General features: G+C 37.6%; 1 protein-coding gene across 1 annotated transcript in view; it reads left to right on the top strand.

Moving 5' to 3' along the window:
• LOC100700520 (transmembrane protein 266) overlaps positions 1-20,655 on the top strand; it is a 46,559-nt gene that overhangs the window by 18,950 nt on the left and 6,954 nt on the right. The window contains exons 4-8 of the mRNA XM_005447569.3: positions 13,432-13,586; positions 14,969-15,042; positions 16,186-16,242; positions 17,665-17,803; positions 20,492-20,607. Coding sequence (XP_005447626.1) covers positions 13,432-13,586; positions 14,969-15,042; positions 16,186-16,242; positions 17,665-17,803; positions 20,492-20,607 — 541 coding nt within the window. The remainder of the gene's footprint in view (positions 1-13,431; positions 13,587-14,968; positions 15,043-16,185; positions 16,243-17,664; positions 17,804-20,491; positions 20,608-20,655) is intronic.

Genomic DNA, 20,655 nt, shown 5'->3' on the forward strand with positions numbered 1-20,655 from the left:
TTAAACTTGAAAAACACATTTTGAGCCAAATGGACTATCCCTATAATCAGCCAGACAGAAAGTAGACCAGCTTTTTGTAAGCCAACTGCTTGATAAAGCCTATCGTGATTATTATAATTCTATGTACCGTGCAAACATTATATATAATAAAATTTAACCTTCAACTAAAATAAAAAATTTGCAGCACCTGCTCAGCCTGCTCTGCTCCTGAACTTATATCACTTCCAGCCTCCGAGGTCTGATGTGCACATAAAAAGGTATGAAAAGCTGGTCATGCTATGGGGTATGATGCTGACATTGTGCTAAGGGATAAGGGGAACTAGCTGATCTTATTATTGTCTGAGCTCAAGGGATCTAGATAAAAAGTGCAGTGTAAAATTATATTAAAATTCAAGTTGCCAGACCAGTCCAGCCCTTGCTCCTGGACTGCAATTACAAGTGCACACCTGAGCAGTGGAATGATGTCACCTCCCATCGTTGTGATGGGCGTATGGTTGCCAGACATGGAGACAGAAGCATATGTTGCTGATACGGCTGGTCCAAATGTGCAAGGAGTCCAGGGTTAGGTACCAACACCAGATGGTTCATCTAAATCTGTAGTGAGCAAGGGTGGGGGGGAGGAAAAAAACAAGGACTCCTACCCTTTACCGCCCAACAGCTTTAGGCCAGGGTTCCAAATGTTCTATTTTGGAAATAACTACTGGCCCATTTGCAAGTCTTAGAAAGTGGTTGATGAAGGAAAATAAACAGTTCCCTCTTTACACAATCACAACCAACTCTGGAGTGATTTTGTGGTCAAATTGGTTCTGAAATTAGACTTTTTTTTAAACATGGGCATAAACTAAACTGTTACTGTTTTGAATAGTAGGACTTTTAAAGCTTTCCACATTTCTTGTTAAAACATCTCAGAGCAATCTATGATTTCATGAAAATGTCAAAAAAGAAAGAAGTTCATTAACCTGAATTTGGAGGCGTGAGATCATCTGCGCTGCTAGTTAGTATTTTTGTTGATAGCACAGCATTTTTATTCTACCTGCTTTAACTTTGTTAGAAAGCAAAGATTAAATGTTCAAGTCTTACTTTTTGGAATAATGCATTCTCTGAAGGCTTTCACCCGGTCGAGCCAATTTGGCCTGATTTAATTAGAGAGAACGGGAAGTTGTCTGAGACGGCGACCAGGGAGTGACCGTCCTTCTCGTTATCTCCCAGACTTCTTAATTCCTCTGCCAATGGGACAGCTGTAGGCCTGTATAGTGTAGGAGTTCACTGTTTGCCAAATTACAATTATCCATAACTTTTGAGGAAAAATAAACATGGTAAACCTTTACTGCCAGGGATGGCCCGAAATATAAACCAAAATTTTTAGATTTTGAAACGATAACTGTATAGATGATTAATTCTGTAGTTTGCCACCCCGCCATTACTGTTCTTCCTGCAAAGCAGTTAATTTAACACTAAATCACTATGTGTAAATTATTTTATTGAAACTGGTTTTCATACAATAATTGGCCTGCACATTTACCATAAGATGCAATATTTTTGTCACAAAAAATGGTAATTTTGATACACAAAATGACCAGTTTCTAGTAGAAAGCCATGCCATATATACCACATATAACCATGTTCACATTTTCCCTTTTTAAATCTCATGTTCTGTACTTTGCTGCCGTGTCATTAGCTTTAGTAGCATTTACAGCTATATCACTGATAGTATGATAATGGCCACAAAGAAATGCACGGACTGCCAGTATGGAGTCTAAGAACCTCTTCACTCAATCTCTGCCCCTAAAACTCCTCCAGAGAGATGAGTCCTGGCACAAGGGAAGAAGAGTTGTCTGAGCAAAAGTCGAGACAAATTTGAAAGTTTTGTTGCAGATTTCTGTGTGTTTTATATCTGTGTTTAAAGCACATTATGCTTTGGTGTTAGCCTACCATGTGACTGAATGTGCAGAGTGATTAGGCGTCTCAGTCAGATCTACCCCCTTTCTCACCAGTTTTGGGTTCAAAACATCACATCAGCTAAGTTCGATAAATGCTAAATCATGACAGGGCTTCTCTACCCAAGTGTTGATATTATAGTGGCTTTGTCCAGTCTAAGATTATATTTCTATACATATATATACACACACTCTAATCAATGTGTGGGGCTCAAGTCATCTAAAGAAATTTCTTAAATGTTGACACCTGGCTTTTTAAAAAACATTTTTAAAAATATATTTTAGCCTTTTTTAGAAAGAATAGTAAGGAAAGCTTACAGTAAATCAAAGATAAGGTGTGCTCCTACTAACCTTTGGCATATGGGTTGCCTGCTGAACCAGCTACAGTAGTACGCTTATTTTAATCTATCTCATAATAATTAAGACACAATTGACGTCTCTTATTATGAATTTACTTTTATTTTGGTCAGTGAGAATTGCACTGTGTATTTTTTACTCTCTACTAAAGCAGTGTTAAATGGCACATGTTAAGATCTAAAGAAACACATGGAGATTTCAGTTTCTGATGTGTATAAATATAAATATAATATAACATAAATGAATTTCCACTGTAAAGTGTAATAATATTGATCCTTAAAAGCCAATTTATTAGAGTGTTTTGCTCAACTGCATCCTAAGGTGCATGGTCATTTAGCTCTGTTATCGGGGATATGTGAAAGTCTTGTTTTGAAAGCACCATGCACAGTCTCATTAGTCTTTCTTGTCCACGAAGTCAAAACCTGTCAGGTTTTGTTTCCTGCATCTTAAATAAGCAGCAAAATGGTTTGAGATTTACTCAATTCTGAACTGACATCCATAACGATCTGCAGTCGTGACACTATACTGATTAAGGCTTGCTGTGATTGGGTGCACCCTTATCAGTGCACATATACAGTATGCGATATACACACGGAATACAGAATACATCAAATGCAGGCATACACACAGAGAGACACACACGCACACATACTGACCTTCCAGTCCCCTTGTAACATACAAATGAGTCTTTCCTCAGCGCTCCCACGGGACTCAGGGGGGAAGCTGAACACCAGTTGCCCTTGTTCGTTGTGTTTTGCACTACTCACGGTAAACTTAAGCCTCTAGCTGCTGCAGGTTCAGCGTAATCTAAAATCTTTCTTGTAGCCTACGCATAACATCAATGTGATGTCTTTTAGCATCAAGCTTAGAGGATTTTTTTGAGCTGTAATTATGCAGCTCTGGGAAGTATGGCATAAAATGCATCTATAACCATATAAAAGTAGTATGGTGGCATTCTCAGTATGACTCAGGCTCAGATTCAAAGATGTGTAGTGAGTGAAAATATGAAATGAAATGTAAAGCAATAATAATTTAATCTAATTTAATATAAACGACACTAGTTAAGACTTTTGAATGTAAAGTTAAATTAAGAAACAGCTGCTACTGGCAGTTCTAAAAAAAACTAGTCTCCGGCTTTGTAGTTGCTTTGTGCCTCTTATAGATCTTTCTTTGTAGGTTGGCTTCACTTTGTAACAACGAATGATATCAGACCTTTGATGCAGAGGTTGTGTCCCTGGCTTCTATTAGAGTTGCACAGTCATTACTAAAAATCTGTAAAGTATTGCATATTATTTGTTACTTTTAAAAACATGTAATACTTTATGTTACTTGATAACTCTGTGAAGAAAGTAATGGGCTTCACTACACTTTACATTAGCTTTGCATTGCTCCACAACACTGAAAGATGGCCTCTGTAAGATAATTAACAGCTGTACTGGTATAAAATATTACAAATCCTTATCCTAATAAGAACACACACACAATCTTTCTTTTAGTCTGTAAGTTTTAATACAAAGCTGACATTACCACTAATTTTTCATGAATGAGATTTTTTGGGTTATAAATCATCTTTGGCTGCTTATCAGTTTTGACCAGCTTATAGTATATTAGGTTTGCAAGCTCTTGTTTACACTGGCTGTAATTTGATCACTATTTAGACAGTAGTCATTTAAACTTGAATCCTTTTGCCTCTACCGGTGCTGTGTAAATAAGTGAACGATTAGAATAAATAATTTACTTGTCTGGCAACGTTGTTGATGTAAGAAGGTAAATGCTGTACTAAAAATGCAGTCGCTATATTTACTTTTAGATTGCAGAAGTCAAAGAAAAAAAAAAGGAGTCAGTGCTTTTTGGGTGTTTTGGGGCTTACCTTCTCATTGCTGATGTGTTGTGATGAATGGCGCATAGGCATTGGTAATGGGGAAACTTTCAAATGTAAAATTAATTACCTGCAATCTGACAGCATCGGGAAAACTCAGCATGTATTTTATGCTTAGCTGGTACTCCCTCTTTTCCAGGCTTGCCTGCTGTCAAGCTCTGTCTGTTTGTATGCTTCCTATCAGGTTCACCATTTTTATTAGCTGGGACTAAATTTGTCATTGGCGGGTAGAGACTTTGCTTAAGGGATGCACATAATCATTACTTCAGAATAAGGCTTTTATCCCTTGTCTCCTTTTTTTTTTGTTACAATCAAATTATGTAATTCTAGCAGTGCTTTTTCACAGTATGCTTTGTAGCACACTCTGTAGCAGTTTCTGGTTTGGTACTAACAAACGGTGCTTTTCTCTTACACTTGTAGAGTTTCCTCCAATTGTTTTAATGATATACTGTACACCATGCTAAGATATATCAAGTTTTTGGCTAATAACTCTTTGCAAATCACCTTTTTGTTGTGAAAATTATATTTATATGTCTGTGAAACTCTGTTGTATTAGGATTTTTTTTTAAATTTAACTAAAGAAATGGGAACAAGTTATTTGTTTTAATGACAGGCTGTGTGTAACAAAGTGCCTAAGATGCAATTTGCAAGTTGTCTGTCATATGTAGACACAACAATGGCTCATCCCTTGTGTCAGGTGCCTTTTTATGCATGAATGATTCACAGGTCAGTGTTAAGTGGTTCAAAAACAAACAAACAAAAAATTATTGGAAAAGGTCAGGTATAAGGACTGGAATGAAAATAAGTAAAAAAAGGCAGTTGAAGTCCAAAGAAAAATGTTTAAAGAGCTGGAAAAGCATGAAAACTACCATTTTCCGTTTTTAATTTTACAAGAAAATCTGGCTCCTCTGAATACAAATATAAAAGAATGAGTGGCTCAAGACTTCTGCACAGTATTGTAAATGTGCCTTTGACTTGCTTTCCAGCCTTTGGTGGCAAATTTTATGCAATGCTTCTTTAAATGAATTAATTCTAACCAGGATTCTGCATTGTTGCAGTAGCTGTTACTTGACATTATGATAAAAAAAAATACAGAAATGAACTACAGTCTTCTTGTATGAACTGGCAAATTTAGTCAAATAAATATAGTATTTTTCAAATGCTAAATTAAACCAGCTACATCGGACATTTGTATTGTCACGTGCACCTATGTGGACATCAGGGCAGCAGCGCATGTGCATGAAAATGGCTCAGGATGATAAACATTAAGCAAAGAACAAGCTATTAAATGCTAAGTTCAATGAACACAGTGCAGCAGTTTTTGTTCTCTGTCTCTGTATGGGTATAAATGTGTTTGTTCCACTGGGGTCACATTTCTAGCATAGCACTGCAATATAAATAAGTGTTGAGATGATCTCACTTAACTTCTAAATTCACACTCACACTTCTCTTCCCAGGATTAGCTGTCATCGCTATTTTCAAAGCTCCTCGGGCACCTAGCCAATAATAGAACTCAAATGAAAGAAAAAAAACAATTTTTAGTAGTTTTGGCTAAAAATAAAAATTACAGCAGGTTTTGCCCCAATTCATTACATCAGATATCGCTAATGCATTGCCAAGATTCAGCTGAATTTATTATATTGTGGAAATGCAGTCCAGTCCATCAGGTCACTATAATGTGACCACCATTAGCTGTAAACTAGTTTGAACAATTGACATTAACTTGGCTCTCGTCCTGTGTTTAAGTCCAATGATTATGGATCAAACCAATAAAAAAGGAGAATTTGTTCTATCATTATTATTTATGAATTTAAGTCTTCACATCTCCTAAATAATAATTTTAGATGTTTATACATCCTTAAAGAAATTAACAACAAAGGTTCATAAATCAAGCCTCGTCTTTCCTTAAGCACAATAAAAAGTCTTGAGTTTATTGTGTTGCCATTGCTGATAATCTGCCAATATGGCAGAAAAGGAAGGATACAATAAGGAGACACAGAAGTATGGCACTTAAATGTGTACAAAGAGTAAACGTTTAAGCAGCATCTCTGGAGTGGAGTACTTTATCTGATGAGACCATCAGGTGCTGTTAGTCTGACAGTCCCAGTGTTTGGTGGCTCACTCGACATGCTCGTATTGATCACTTTGCCTGATTTAATCTCCCTCCTCTATTTCCCTGTCGAGCTCCTCTCAGTCTCACCAGTAGAGGGGAACACTGACAGCTATATCAACCTGCTAAACGTGCACTGGCATCAGAAGGGATGCAGAGCCAAGGGAAGGAGCGCAGAGAATAGCGATATAATAGCAGACATAAAAGCAGAAGTGTAGAGAGACAGAAATGCAGAAAGACCTCTGTTTTTGTGTTCAAATAGTCTGTCGTGCAAGTTGACAAAAAATTACAAAGGCACTATAACTGTTATTTGGTAAATCAATATTAGGTTGCGAAAAAGCCAAAGCCAGTCTGAAAACAACCGGTTTGAGGGGTGACCTTGTCCACTAAATGTGCTTGTCTGCTACTGACTTGGGCCAGGTGGTTCTGTCAGACTGTCAGGGCCGACGGGGTCAGAGAAACAACATTTGCCACTGTTCTGTTGCTTTAATAAGACTCATTAATATACTGCATGTGTCACCAGCAGCGTCTGACTGCGTCCCCTCTGGGCTGGGCTAGTTTTGGCATGACATGAAGTTAAGGACACACACAGTCGCTGAATTCAGCCTATTTGTCATACATATCAAAGCTGAGTCTTCAAACCGCCTGTGAACTCTCACCCCTTATTTATCTCTGTGTGCGGATGTGTTGTATCGACTTGCGTGGTCCTTTATCCTGTAGAAAGCAGGTGGATGTTATTGATTTCGGGCAGATTGTTCCTCAGATTTATTGCTTTGTTGACTCATTTTAATATCCTCAGATAATAGATTCGATCTTGAATATCTTTTGAGGCACTATAAACACATGAGTTTACAGGGACTATTTAGGGCTTGTGAATGGGTGGGGAGTTGTGCATATATAATAAACTATAATAAATGACCTATTAATTTCACCTGGTTGGGTAAACCTTCTCATGTTTATTGCACATATGTGCATGGTTTATGCCTCCTTGTCTTCGAGTTTGAGATGTAATATGACTGTCCAATGCCTGTTAATGGCCCATGGGAGTAATAAGTTTTATCTTGCTCCATGAGTTTTTCCACTGGCTCCTTGAGTAGCCAAGCAAGGGCACAAAAAACAAATTTAGATTTGTGCTTAATGATTCAGTTTGAGCCCACTTTCCATCAGAAAATCAGAAAACTAGCCTCTCATTTAACTCTTCCATGAGCCTCAATGTATGTCTAGTTCTTTTTGATGCTCATTTATATTTCAAGCTTTGATTTCTTATTTGAAGAAACTCAAATCTGTCAATTTTGCTAGCTTGGTACTCCTCTGACTACACAATGTGTTGTTTGCCAGCTTACTGGAGATCAGTACAAGCAGTTTTTTTTAAATGATGAGAATGACTTCATTAGAAGGAAGGCAGTATTTGTAAAGGTGAGTTGGTCATTTAATATGAGCATCAATTTTTAAAATATAATAATCACACTGTAAAAAAATTATTTAGTAACTTATTTGTGCAGAAAAACATTGAAACACTGAATGTGTATATACCAAAAGTTATCTTTCAGCACTGATCCCTTGATGAGCATTAATAGATGTGACTGTTTAAAATTGCTAAAGTTGCTAAAATTTGTTTTAGCTTATCTAATTTGTCTGTTTCACTGAGCATTTGACAGTGGTGTTACTAGGGTCTGTTGGGAGCATGTGCCCCCCTCCAACTAGGGGGTCATCTCCATTATGTTACTGTAAATTTAATAATGTTAATAATATTAGGTATCCTCCACTGTCATTGCAAACTTTGCACAACACCCTGCTGTAGTTTAAAGTTTATCAGTCCTTGGTGCACCTCCACTGGCCTGGGGCCCCAAGCAGTTATTGGCCATGCATGGTGGCGGGTGGCACCTCTGGAATAGAGGACAGGGTCTCTATAAAAATTGTATAATATACATGGTAAGACTCTGTTAAAGATCGGAAATAAATATTTTTATGAGAAAATATGCCAATTTATGAGGAAAGCAGGCTTTCTATGGTATCTAAAAGTGATCACCATTGCCATGGAGGGATATACAGTAAAATTTACCAAGATGTGGACTTTGCCTTTAAAAATTGCTTTTAATACTCTTCTTTGTAATTGGCTTGACTTTGGCATAATTGCTGTGATCCATTAAAGCTTGAGAAGACTGTACCCTATAAAACTGTTGTGAGGATAATATTTCATTTTTCTGCACTTCATTTTACTACTCCCCCTCAAAGAGTTTTATAGTTCTCGTAATGTTTTTTTTCTTCTTATTTTTGCCCCCTTGCAGAGGTTGAATGAAGCATGAAATCATTTGATGCACTTTTATGGACTATCAGATCATATGGTAAAAGTTTCCCGTTTGGAAATCAAGTTTGTTTCCACCAGAGACATGTCTGGATTGACTTGAAGGCATGGAGTAGTTTTTCAAACTGTGGCTTACGACGGTGACTTTCACAGACAGGAAACCAGAAACCCCCCCAATACACACAAACATCTACTATTTACCTATTTAATAAGATAAATTGGATCACTGAAAAAGATCAGTTGTTCATCTCGATTTTAAAAAAAGTATATTGAAATACTGACAACAAAAAACCTGCTGTAGTGTGTGACATGGTTAATTGTCAATATGTACGGGTGGATTAAAATATGAATGAAAAATAAACGTGGAGTGTTTGAAAAGCAGCTTGCTAAACTTATTACATTCAGAGATTCTCATAGATACTAATCTGACCCTACACTTGGTCACCTTGCCTGTTTATTAGACTGGACATGATCAGAGGTACCATCCCCTCCCCATCATTGTCACAGCTGTCCTTATTAATGTACTAAATGAGTTAAATTTAATCTTGTATACATCATGCATGTTGGCCAAGGTGGTTAGCAAGGCGAAGCTGTTACAATCATCTGTTACAAAGGCAAATCACTGAAACTGGTTTACTAGCTATGCTATGCTAGCTGTGTTTCTACAAAAAGTGCAGATCGTAACTGATCTCACAGCACTGAGAGCAGACAGCGACAGCTTGCCTTGCTTGTGCAGAAAAAAAGCCTCTTACGTTAATGTTGTTAATGATTGTTAAAGATTGTTAAAGGAAGATGGACACACACTCAAAACAGAGAGCGCTGCAGTCTCTTACAAGATTAAAATAAGCATAGCTTTCAGCCAATAACTGACTTCAGCCACAAGACGGCAGTAATGTAATGGCTGGATGCACATATTGACAGGTGAGGAGCTTTATGACAGCACTGTTTGAGATGAAAGGAGAGAGACTGCTTTACTTTGGTATGTTTTCATTTATTTCTGTTTTTAGATTTGACAAGGCCTTGTTTATCCTTTCAAAACTACCCTTACTTGCATTACTCGAATTGACAAGAATCTATTGTACTTATAATTATTTAATAATTACTTTAAATGAAACAAGTTTGCTGTAAACTACATGTACCCTTGCTGTCGCTGTTGGACCAGGTGTGTGTTAACACAATGCCACAATTTTCAGTAAATATCCCAGCAAATTCACCTCAATGCCAGAATGCCCGAAGGCAATGCAACAAAACCCCATACAAACAAGAGATACATCTATGACTCCATAAAAGAAGAGGGCCTTTAAAAAAAATTAATTACAAAATCTGCTGCAGATTTATATATTTATTTATAGTTTTCCTTTTTTTTTTTAAACAAATATAGTGGTGACAAGCAAGATCTACCTTCAAACTTTAAAAGAATAGTTGCTTTGCATTGTATACACCTAACATCAGCAGCAGTGCACAGATTGCTAGAAGAATAACTTGCATTGCATGGAAGAAACTAACACACAAGGATCGGTGCTTTGGAGATAATAATTGTTTGTTACAAGAGCAAGTTCTGTTTGTCTGTTTTGGTCTTAACTACAAACAGACCAAGAAAAAAACAGTTCTGTCAACTGAGCTTTCTCTGTCAGCTTCTTCTTCTTCTTTTTTTTTTTTTTTTTTTTTAGCTCAGATTCATTATGTTACTTCAGGATTAACACTTTTTGGGAAGCCTTTTTTGTTCTTATTGTAGTGTACTTAATTTCTGTTACATTCACTTCTTTTGTGTTTTGTTCAGTTCAATTCTTATTTATACAGCACCAAATCAACAACTGTCGCCTGAAGGGGCTTTATATTGTAAGGTAGACCCTACAATAATAATAATAAGACTTCTGGAACAACTTTCTTAGGACAGATGAGACCAAAGGGGAAAATATTTGATATATATAAGGCACAGTGCCATGTTTGGCAAAAACCAAACACAGCATATCAGCACATACATCTTATACTAGGTGGAGGGGTGGTAATGTGAAATTTGAGGCCATTTGTCCACCAGTTGAAGGTTGGCCAAAGTCAGGTCATGTAACAGGACAATAATCCCAAACACAGCAGCAAAGCTACAACAGAATGGCTGGAAAAGAAAAGAATCAAGGTGTTGCAAGGACCCAGTCAAAATCCCGAACTCTACATGATCGAAATGCTGTAATAGGACCTTAAGAGAACTGTACATAAATTAATGTCCAGTACCCTCAATGAACTGAAGCAACATTGTAAAGAAGAGCGAGCAAAAATTCCTCCATAACAATATAAGAAATGTATAAATTCATGTAGAAAATGATTGCTAACTAAAGGTGGTGCTACAGGATACTGAATAATGAAATGTACTTGGCTGTTCACATGTCTGCACAGAGTTTTGTTAAAACTTTCTTTCTCACGTAACTGCATATTTGGCCATGCTAAGTAACAAGGATCAAATCAGTTACACAGAATAAGTGAAATCAACTGTATGTCCCTGAATGAGTTTGGTCAAGATTGCACAAACATTTTCTTTTAGATAATTTGCTCAGCGTGTCAGATTATGATGTATATTTATGCAAAATCTGCAAAAGCTTAATCAGTTTGTCAGTTTCCTATTTTGTACCTACATTGTGATTTGAGCTCATATATTTGAGCTCTTTTATAAAACTCTGAGAAACTTTTATGGCCTCGAAGGTGTTAACACTAACTCCAAAACAACTGAAAGTACATGCAATAAAAATATGCATCACAAATACATCAATATTTTCTTATCGCAGGATGCCCAGGTGTTCTGGCATATAGGCTGATATACATAATGGCATCATACCTGGCATCCACAGAGTCTCTGCAAGACTGGTGGTACAGATTTTACACCATCTGGAGCTCGCGCACTTGTGCCACCCCACCCAGTGCCAAGAAGATGATTGCTATCAGCATGATTATGCCTTTATTACATTAGCCGTGCATTGTTTACAGACTTGTGGCTCTACCCATGCCAGGCTGTAAGGAATACTTTTATGTGAGAAAGCAGTGGGAGGGTGGAGTGATCAGCTCGACAGCTGCTAAAAACATTTTCCTCATTGCTACGTAAATGTGCCACTGCGGGAGGAAATTATAAAGAGAGGCCCTCTGAAAATGTTTTTGTTAGGATTTCCTTCTTAAGGGATATTCTCGATTTAACTGTGAATAATAATTTTGCAGATTCTGTTTCAACACTTGTACTTGATCGGAAAACCAAAAAGACGTGTGAAGTGAGTATATAGTATACACTATATACTTGCCTCAAAGATTTCTGGTAGAAGATGATAAAAATGGACTTTTATGCTTCAAGTACTCCTAGAGTTCATTAATATCATCCCTTCTAACACAGCATTTAAAAGAAATAATTTCAAGGATACACACAAATTTCTCCTACATTTTAAAACAGGGAAAGTGGAGAGTTTAGATATGACTTCTGTGATGAATATAGCAAATTCATTTTGAAGCTGTGGTGAAAATGGAGCCATTTTGCCACCGTTGCAGCTCATATTAGTGGCATGCCAAGGAATGAAGACATGATCAGAGGAGGGAAATGCTCTGCCAATGTCTGTCTCTTCTATGCCAGAGCATGGGGAGAAGGGAAAGGTGGTGGGCAGAGCCAACTTTCCATACCAGCTGGAGAGCCGGTGAAAGGCATTGTTTCTCTCAGCTCCTACCGTCAGCCCTTGTAGTAGCTGATCTGTATGACCATCCCACTATTTCAAAATAGAATTAGGCTATCTCGCCAGACACACTAGTGGCCTAAATGCTGATTTCTTACAGTGAAAATAAAGCTTAGGCTGAAACATATTGAAATGTTAATCTGTCATTTTATCTTAAACGTAAACCAGTCTGTCTGATTTTAAATTATATGACAGACTATCATTTTCTATTGAAACCTGTATGCCGTAGCCAAAGAAATAGGCCGCAGACACTGGGTTATTAAACTTAATTACATTTTTTTCCTTCATTCCACACCACATGTAACTTATGTGCCAAGCTAAACATGTGAAATCATTCCTTCTTAGCAGCATCCTCTACAGTGACTCCCTTCATTCCCATGTAAAAAGGAGGCCATCAGTATTCCACTCACACTGCTGATGGTCAGAACACTAGTTCACAGAGCTTCACTGTCTTTTTCTCTGTCAATGCTCCCTCTGACTACACTTTTCTTTGGCCATCACTACCAAACTTTGCCCAGATTTAAACAGACATCACCTTTCATAAGTGTAAACTACCACCCTCTGTTGGCCATGTCGGGGAGTTCAGCTGTTCATATTCATATAGCTACTGAAATATTGTTACTGGGGTCATGGAATTGGAAGTTCTGCAGTCAGAAATGTAATTCTAAATGATATACTTATGTTGTGAAACATGATATGTACACATATCAGTACTTTATTTTGTGCTATTTTTTAAACTAAATTTTCATTTGTACCTTTTACATTAAACAGTTAAAGTAGATAAAAGGATAAATCTACACAGTCAAAAAGTCAGTGGTTTTGGGTGCTGGTTTAGCTGAGCGCACTGAGCAGGTGCCCATATGCCATATGGCTGAGAGCGGCCGGCCTGGGTTTGAGACCGACCTGTGGCTCTTTGCCGCTTGTCTTCCCCCCTTTTCTCTCTGACCCCACTTTCCTGTCGTTTCTTCACTGAATCTAAGAATAAAGCTGAAAAAGGCCAAAAAATAAAATCAGTGGTTTTTATTAAGGGTTGGGTTGTGGTTTTACAAGCTTCTGATTCTGTTTTGATATTTAAATTAAAACCGTAAATGCTGGTTGAATTTTATGTTGCATTAAAACATCTCCCCTTCTTGTCCCTTTAGGTCCAACTGGCTGAAGCCGTGCTGTGGGCGTCGAGTGGCCCTGTGGCAGGTCTGTCTGCTCAGTGCTGGCTTCAATTGTATCCTGGTGGCCTGCGTTATCCTGGTGGTGCTTTTCCTGTCTTTGGAGCTGCTCATAGACACCAAACTCTTACAATGTAAACAGTGTGCTTTTATTTCTCCTGTTTTAGCCGGTACCATTATATAAGGAAAAATCTGCTGAGCATGCATATTCTTATCCATTAATACACAGTGTGACGTTCATAAAACACTCGGGAGGCATATAGTAGCAGCTCCACTGGAGCAGTGGGGAGTTAAACAGTTTAGTGTCCTTGAGAATTAAACACTGATGCTGTGTCTGCACTGTGCCCTACCTTCTGCTAGGATCACATTAAGGAAATATAGTTTCAGAAATATATAAGGTGTGCCATTATTCTTTTTATTATTGCTTACACTGGACTTTCTCTATACATCAACCTGGGCAGTCATCGCTGCTATGCAGCCTAAATTTTTTAAAAGTGTACCCTGTTAAGGTCAGCATGCAGAAGTATAAGTAATGTAAATAATGTATTTAAAGAAGCTGAAACTAGCTTCACTTTACTGAGCTTCAAAAGAAAACGGCTTCTTACATATTACTATAAACAACTATGATATTATAACAGGAGTTATTTTTCTACAGAATAAGTACCTGTACCAGATACTTGACATTTTTACTTATATTGAATTTTCGCTTGTTGTATCTGTACTTTTGATCAAATAAAGCCTCTCAATATATCTTCCAATAATGCCATTATGAACATACATGCTGCTGTTTCCAAAGATCTCATTTTCCATTAAAATAAATGCATATGCCTTAGATTGTGTTTACAGTCATGGTCACATATTGTAGAGTTTACAGTTACATGATCAATATGTGCAACTCTGAAATCTGTCTCTTATACTATTTCACCTCAGTATGTATAGTAATTTATTTAAAAAAACAAAACAAAAATAACCCCTGTAAAGATCCATTACATTTATTGTAGGTGCCATTGAAACTATTAGTAATTTTCTGTTGAACTTGTTGTGATAATGTCCATATTTAACTGTATTTTGTGTGCATTTTCGCTGTTTGTGTAGTCCTTCAACACAAACAGCTTGTGGAGCTGGACGATAAATGGTTATGATGGAGAGTGATGGATAGAGGTGATAATGAACCAAGATTCTTGTCAGTGGCAGCAGGCAGCCATCCTCATCGATTACTGGCCAGCGTCCAGCTCTGTTGATACTCGAGTCTTGCTGTGGGGACTGCAGGACTCTAGTCACTTTAGATCTATTGTAATCTAGTTCTCAAGTCCACTACTTGCCCCACAAGAGAAATAGCAGATGGACAATAAGGATTGGGCAAGAGAGTGCAGAAACATATTAGTAGTATAGGAAGTGGGTATGCTGGTAGCACAGCGAGTTAATGGATGGACACGATTATACCAATTAGGTTTCTTACACTGTACACCTTAAGCACAGTGCAAATAAACATTTATTCTGTTTCCTCTCTAAATAGTTTCCAATGCGTTCCAATTTGCCAGCATTATCCACTGGATCAGCCTTATCATTCTGTCACTCTTCTTCTCAGAGGTAAGATCTGTATATTATTCTCAATTAAGTCACATTTTGGTTCCACCATTAACATAATCTCTTTTACTTTCCAAATCTTTGCTCTCGGGCCAATGTAATAATCACAGAACGTTTCAATTGCAAAGATTCACTAAAATCTCACTTTTCTTGTTGATTTGCGATTAAATTAAACCAGCTAAACTATGTAACACCTCCATATCTGCAAACCAGGTTCAAACCTAAGGGAACTAGAGTAGGTAGTTGCTACCATTTATATTCCAATATTGTCTAGTCTTGATTAAGCCATAGCTTAAAAATGCTACCTAGAAGCAGAATCAGAATTAAATTTAAGCCATTGTTTGATAAAGTAATGTCTTTTCATTACTTTGTGATTATGAAAATAACATAAAGAGGAGAATATGGCCTAGAGGCCTCCACTCCAGTGCAAACCAATTACCCTGACAGCCTCAGCCCCAGTGCCCTAACCCAAACTTTAATTACCGGTGAGCCAGTATGAGCAATAATTAAAGCTGAGCTTACAGAGCAGTGGGGATGGGGTTACAGTGATGTGATCCATGCACACAGGGCACCCACTGGCATCACAGAAGAGGAGGTGCACCAGCCAGTCCCTCTTCACCAATCAGAAAACATAATTCTTACATGTGGGCGGAGTAGCTGCTCATCTCACCTGATACCAGCATTGTTGTCTAACATGTGCTCCAGATGATGGATTAGCAGGACCACCTCTAGCTAATTAGAGTGTAAATCAATGTCCCTGCTTAACAGTGTACTGCAGCCGGCCACATTTTCCAGAGCATAAGTAGAGTTTGATATGTGTGTATGTGTTTTCACAAATTTCATGCCATATTTCCATGAACAGAAATCATTATGCAATAACAGATTTACCACAGATAGAGTAATATCAGTGGAAGGTATCATGTAGAAGTGCAGTAACTAAATACCTCCACTGAGATGTTTAATGTAGATGTAATTTATATTTTTATTTTTGGATACTTTTCTGTTAAGAAGAAAATAATTTTGCATATATTAGCAAATTAGCAGTTTTTGGATGTAAACATGACTTAAAAGAGTCTTTCACATGTATCAGCATGCTGCCCCAATTATTCATTTTAAAGTATCGCTTTATCTCTCTGTCTGCCTCAGACTGTCTTCAGAATTGTTGTTCTTGGGATCTGGGACTACATAGAAAACAAAGTTGAGGTTAGTACTGCTATACCGGCAAATCTTCATGTCAGATTTTGAATATTATGTTTAATTTGATTTTTTTATTTGAATATTTAGTTTTAATGTTTTTATTTTTATTGTTTTTATTGTTTTTAATTTATCCTCCTGTTCTTGCATGGTATGCCCATACTGACCACTTAAACACACTTATTGACTTTCTTGCTGAAGGTTGATGGAAAGCTTGTAAAAATAATAACATCAAGGTAAACATGACATTTCTACATGCTAAAAACTTACTATCTGGAGGTTAACATAAATACGGGAAACAGTTGAAAATAGCTGGTTGTGCCCAAGGTAAGAAAACCATACCAACTATACAAAAATAAGATATAAAAAGGTTGTTAGTAGCCACAGCCTGCTATCTGTTTTCACCAGTAGTGCTAAGCTCTGTCAGCCAGTTTCTGGTAGCCACATGAGAAGTACGATCATTTTTAAATACATTAAAAAAGGAAAAAAGATTGCGGGTGGTTATTCTCTTTAATGCAATCTTCTTGTGGAGCAATGCGTCATTTGCGACAGATCACAATATAGCACCCTTTGCTATTACTAATCTCTCACTGGATGCCCTATTCCAGTTATTTGCTGTTGTGTGTTTGCAGCTGCTGGTATTCCTGCATTAAAATGGATAACCTTTAACTCAATTTAAATTTTTGGGACAAAAAAGGAGTCACAGGGAGTCGGTTTTAGTGAATAAAGTGGGTGATATACAATGATTGTGTTGGTGTGTCCCCCCAAAAATTGGGTGCCCTTTATTGCGATCTTACTGCAGAATGAAATATGTCACAGTTCAGGTTGTTTGGATCAAATGTTCTTCTGATACCTCCGCATATTGCAATAGAACTTAATGTTGGCAGTATGACACTGGAGGAGGATTTCATGGGGCACAATTCCATTAATATTGAAGAAAATGAAGTGCGCATTTCTGGCTGCACTGGGACTTTTTCATTGAAATCTGCAGCTTCCACATTAGACTGAAGGTAGTTTGTTGGAACCACAGTTTCCTTTCTGTTTGTTTGTTGAGGTCCATGGTGAAAACACAAGTGCACTCAAAGCAGTTAGAATTGACTTGCGAGGAGCGATCTAAAAGTGGCCGAGAGTCGTAAGGTCACTTTAAGGCATGGTATTTTTATTTTAGGTTGTGATCACATCTGTTCATGTAGACTTAACCTCAGCAAGAATTAAATTAGGTAAATAAGGACTTTACCAAAATGTTAAAATATTCCTCTGAAGCAAAAAACTACATACATCCATTAATAAAATCCACATATAAGCTTTATATTTGAGTATCGCTGAATCAAAACTATAGAACTGGGGTCAGGGGTTGAGGGTTAATGGAATGGAGTTATGGCTCGTACGCTGAACTTGTTTTAATTCTGTATTTGCTTTTGTCCCAAAAAGGTGTTTGATGGTGCAGTTATTGTGCTGTCCCTGGCCCCAATGGTGGCATCCACAGTGGCCAATGGGCCCAGCAGCCCCTGGGACGCCATCAGCCTCATCATCACACTACGCATTTGGAGGGTCAAGAGGATCATTGATGGTAAGGCAGACAAAACCTTTTTTTTTTTCCATCAAAATCCAGACTCAATTTCCAGAAATTTGAAAGTGACACATAAAATTCACACAGCATGCCAGTGGTCTTCTTCTTTTTTTTTTTTTCAAAAGGATCACACAGATGCAGCTAAGTGACCCCGTTTTTCCATGATTATACAAATTATTTGCTATTCAGAACAATACAGCTATTGATCATTCCTCAGAGTAAATTGCTGCCACTCTGCTACTCTAACTTGTATTGATTGCAAGCGTCTAGCTAAGTAGATTCACAGAAGCCATAATGAATATAGTGGTTGTTCTCTCCTATGCTAATATAGACTGGTTCGATATCCGCTCAGAGGTCACCCTCATGACGGATCTCCGAATGCATACAGGATGAGGTGCATGCAGAGCACATAGGAATTCAGTGTACAGTTCATCCACGTCCAGTATTTTAATGTAAATATGTGTCTGTTGTTTTCTACAATGCTTTAATACAGAGTTTAGGGAAACACACACCCACACACTCTATTTCTTTTTTTTGTTAGCATTGAGCTGCTTAACGCGCAGCTGCAGACGTGATTTCTAGGGAGGGAACATGTGATTTTCCTGCCACACCTCAAACTACTGGGTTTTGTATTTGTGAGTCATTGAGTTTTGTTGTTAAGCGAGCACCAACAGAGGGAAAAAAGTGAACTCAAACCAAAAAATATAAAGTTGAGGGACTGGCTCAGTTATCACATGACAGGCATCAAATCTTTGGAAAAAAAGAGTTTGACATATAAAGTGGCAAAGTTTGTGGAAGAGTGAATTTCACAATTATTTGTCATGATCATCAGGTAATGTTAATCTCTCAAACTTTGAAATTAGTGGTCTAGAAACAAAACTAAAAAACACAAAAAATCTCCATCAGCATCAGTTTGACTCACCAGCGCTTGAACACTGCTTCACAATGAACCATGAAGGTTACGTTGCTATTTTTTCATGCTGAAAGTAAGCTAGAGGTCGGTCCTAAATCACTGAATATGAATTATCTATACTTTATCATAAATGCCTATTAAGATGTTTTTGATTTTCTTCATTGACCTCTGATGCCAAAATTTGTAGTACAGATAAACGTCTGTGAAATACATATCCAACGAGCTATGCAACACCTCGAGCTAAGCATATGTATATAGTGTGTACATAATATACAATGAAATGTAATAAAAAAAAGAAATGTAACTTTTGGGTGTAGCAGATTGGAGAGAGAGTTGATTTTATGGCTTCGATACACAAGTGATCTGTGAAACAGGTGAGTGGAGAAAGTGCAGCAAGAAATCTGTGAGGATTGTGGATGTTTTCATGCACTGATTGTGTTAAAATGCACTTATTCTACATTATGTAACCTGACATACAGTCTAGAAAATTCTAGAAAATGTGTTTATTTTTCATGCATTCACCAATTCCATGCAAGGCTCTGGCCTGCCATTAGGTTCAGTGCCTGGGACACTGGGACAGAGGCCAGGGCAATCAAACCACCACCAACAGTGGACTCTGAGAAGTTGTTGGATTAATTGTGGTGTGAATTACACTGTTGTGCAAGTGCTGGCAGAAACTGTCACCACAGCTGTGGCACACACATGCACGCACAGACACTATAATCACATAACCAATCCTGCTAAGCTTGTAAATGCACAGCGCTACACAAATGTATTGCATTGTGTAGCTAAATAATTGAAGCTCTGATTGAGCTTTTCATGCTGGTTTGATTTCTGACTGGACTGACCCCATCTAATGTCTTCTCCTTCTTGATGTGTGTGCGCGTGCGCAACGTTACTATAAATAGATACAAGGAGCATGTGGTGATGGCTGTGTGCTTTGCTCAGCTACTCTCTGTAGCAGAAGGCCTAGTTTCATTGTCATCTCAGCATGTTCACAAAAATCCTAGTCTTGTGACTAGGACCAGTAATGATTATATTTGACAAGTTTATGCCGCTCATTGCAGGATACGCAGCATTAGCACGTGTGATATCATGTGGCAGACTTACAAATGTGACAAAAAAAGGTGTAAAAGACTGATTGTCTACCAACTGTGTTGACAGCAGCAGTCCACATTTATTCTCACCATTCTTTTTTTAGGTTCCTTCATGCCCTACTCCAGAAACTGTGTCATGCATAAATAAAATAAAAATTATAGGAAGAGCTGTTACTGACTGACAGAAAATAAGTGTTTGATGGATTAGTTGTATTATAGATGTGCTTTTGATATTTTTGCACATTGTACATTTTATGTTTTTGCTAAGCCAATCAATCATTCAATCAATGAGATGAATCCCAGACAAAAGCAAGAGTTATTAAAGGTCAAATAAAGTATTCTAGCAACACTCCAGCAATAAACTCTTATTAGATGAAGATGAAGTAGAAGATGATCGTTTGCTGGCCATGCAAATGTAAAAATTGAGAAAATTCTATCAGAAAAATACTTAAACATTAATAAAGGTTGTGTGTGTGATGACAGAGTTCTTAGGAACAAATGACACAGGATAAAGAAATCCCTCTGCACTCTGACCTTGATGTGCTCAATGTAAATTGCCTTAACTATCTGAACCAGCTCTCTTACCTATGACACTTTTGTTAGTAAGTCTTAATGCCTATTTATGCATAACAAATATTTTCAACCCATTCTCGTTCTCACCCTTCTCTCCAATTTTAGCGTATGTGTTACAAGTCAAAGTTGAAATGGAACTGGAGATCCAGCAGTGTGAGAAGACCAAGGCTGTGAGAGAGGAGCAGCTGGAGCGTCTCACTCAGATTTGTCAGGAGCAGGCTGTGAGTACCAACACATCTGAGATTTACTTTGCATTACTTACTTTTAAT

The sequence above is a fragment of the Oreochromis niloticus genome, linkage group LG1 (assembly GCF_001858045.2).
Source record: "Oreochromis niloticus isolate F11D_XX linkage group LG1, O_niloticus_UMD_NMBU, whole genome shotgun sequence".
Classification (NCBI taxonomy): domain Eukaryota; kingdom Metazoa; phylum Chordata; class Actinopteri; order Cichliformes; family Cichlidae; genus Oreochromis; species Oreochromis niloticus.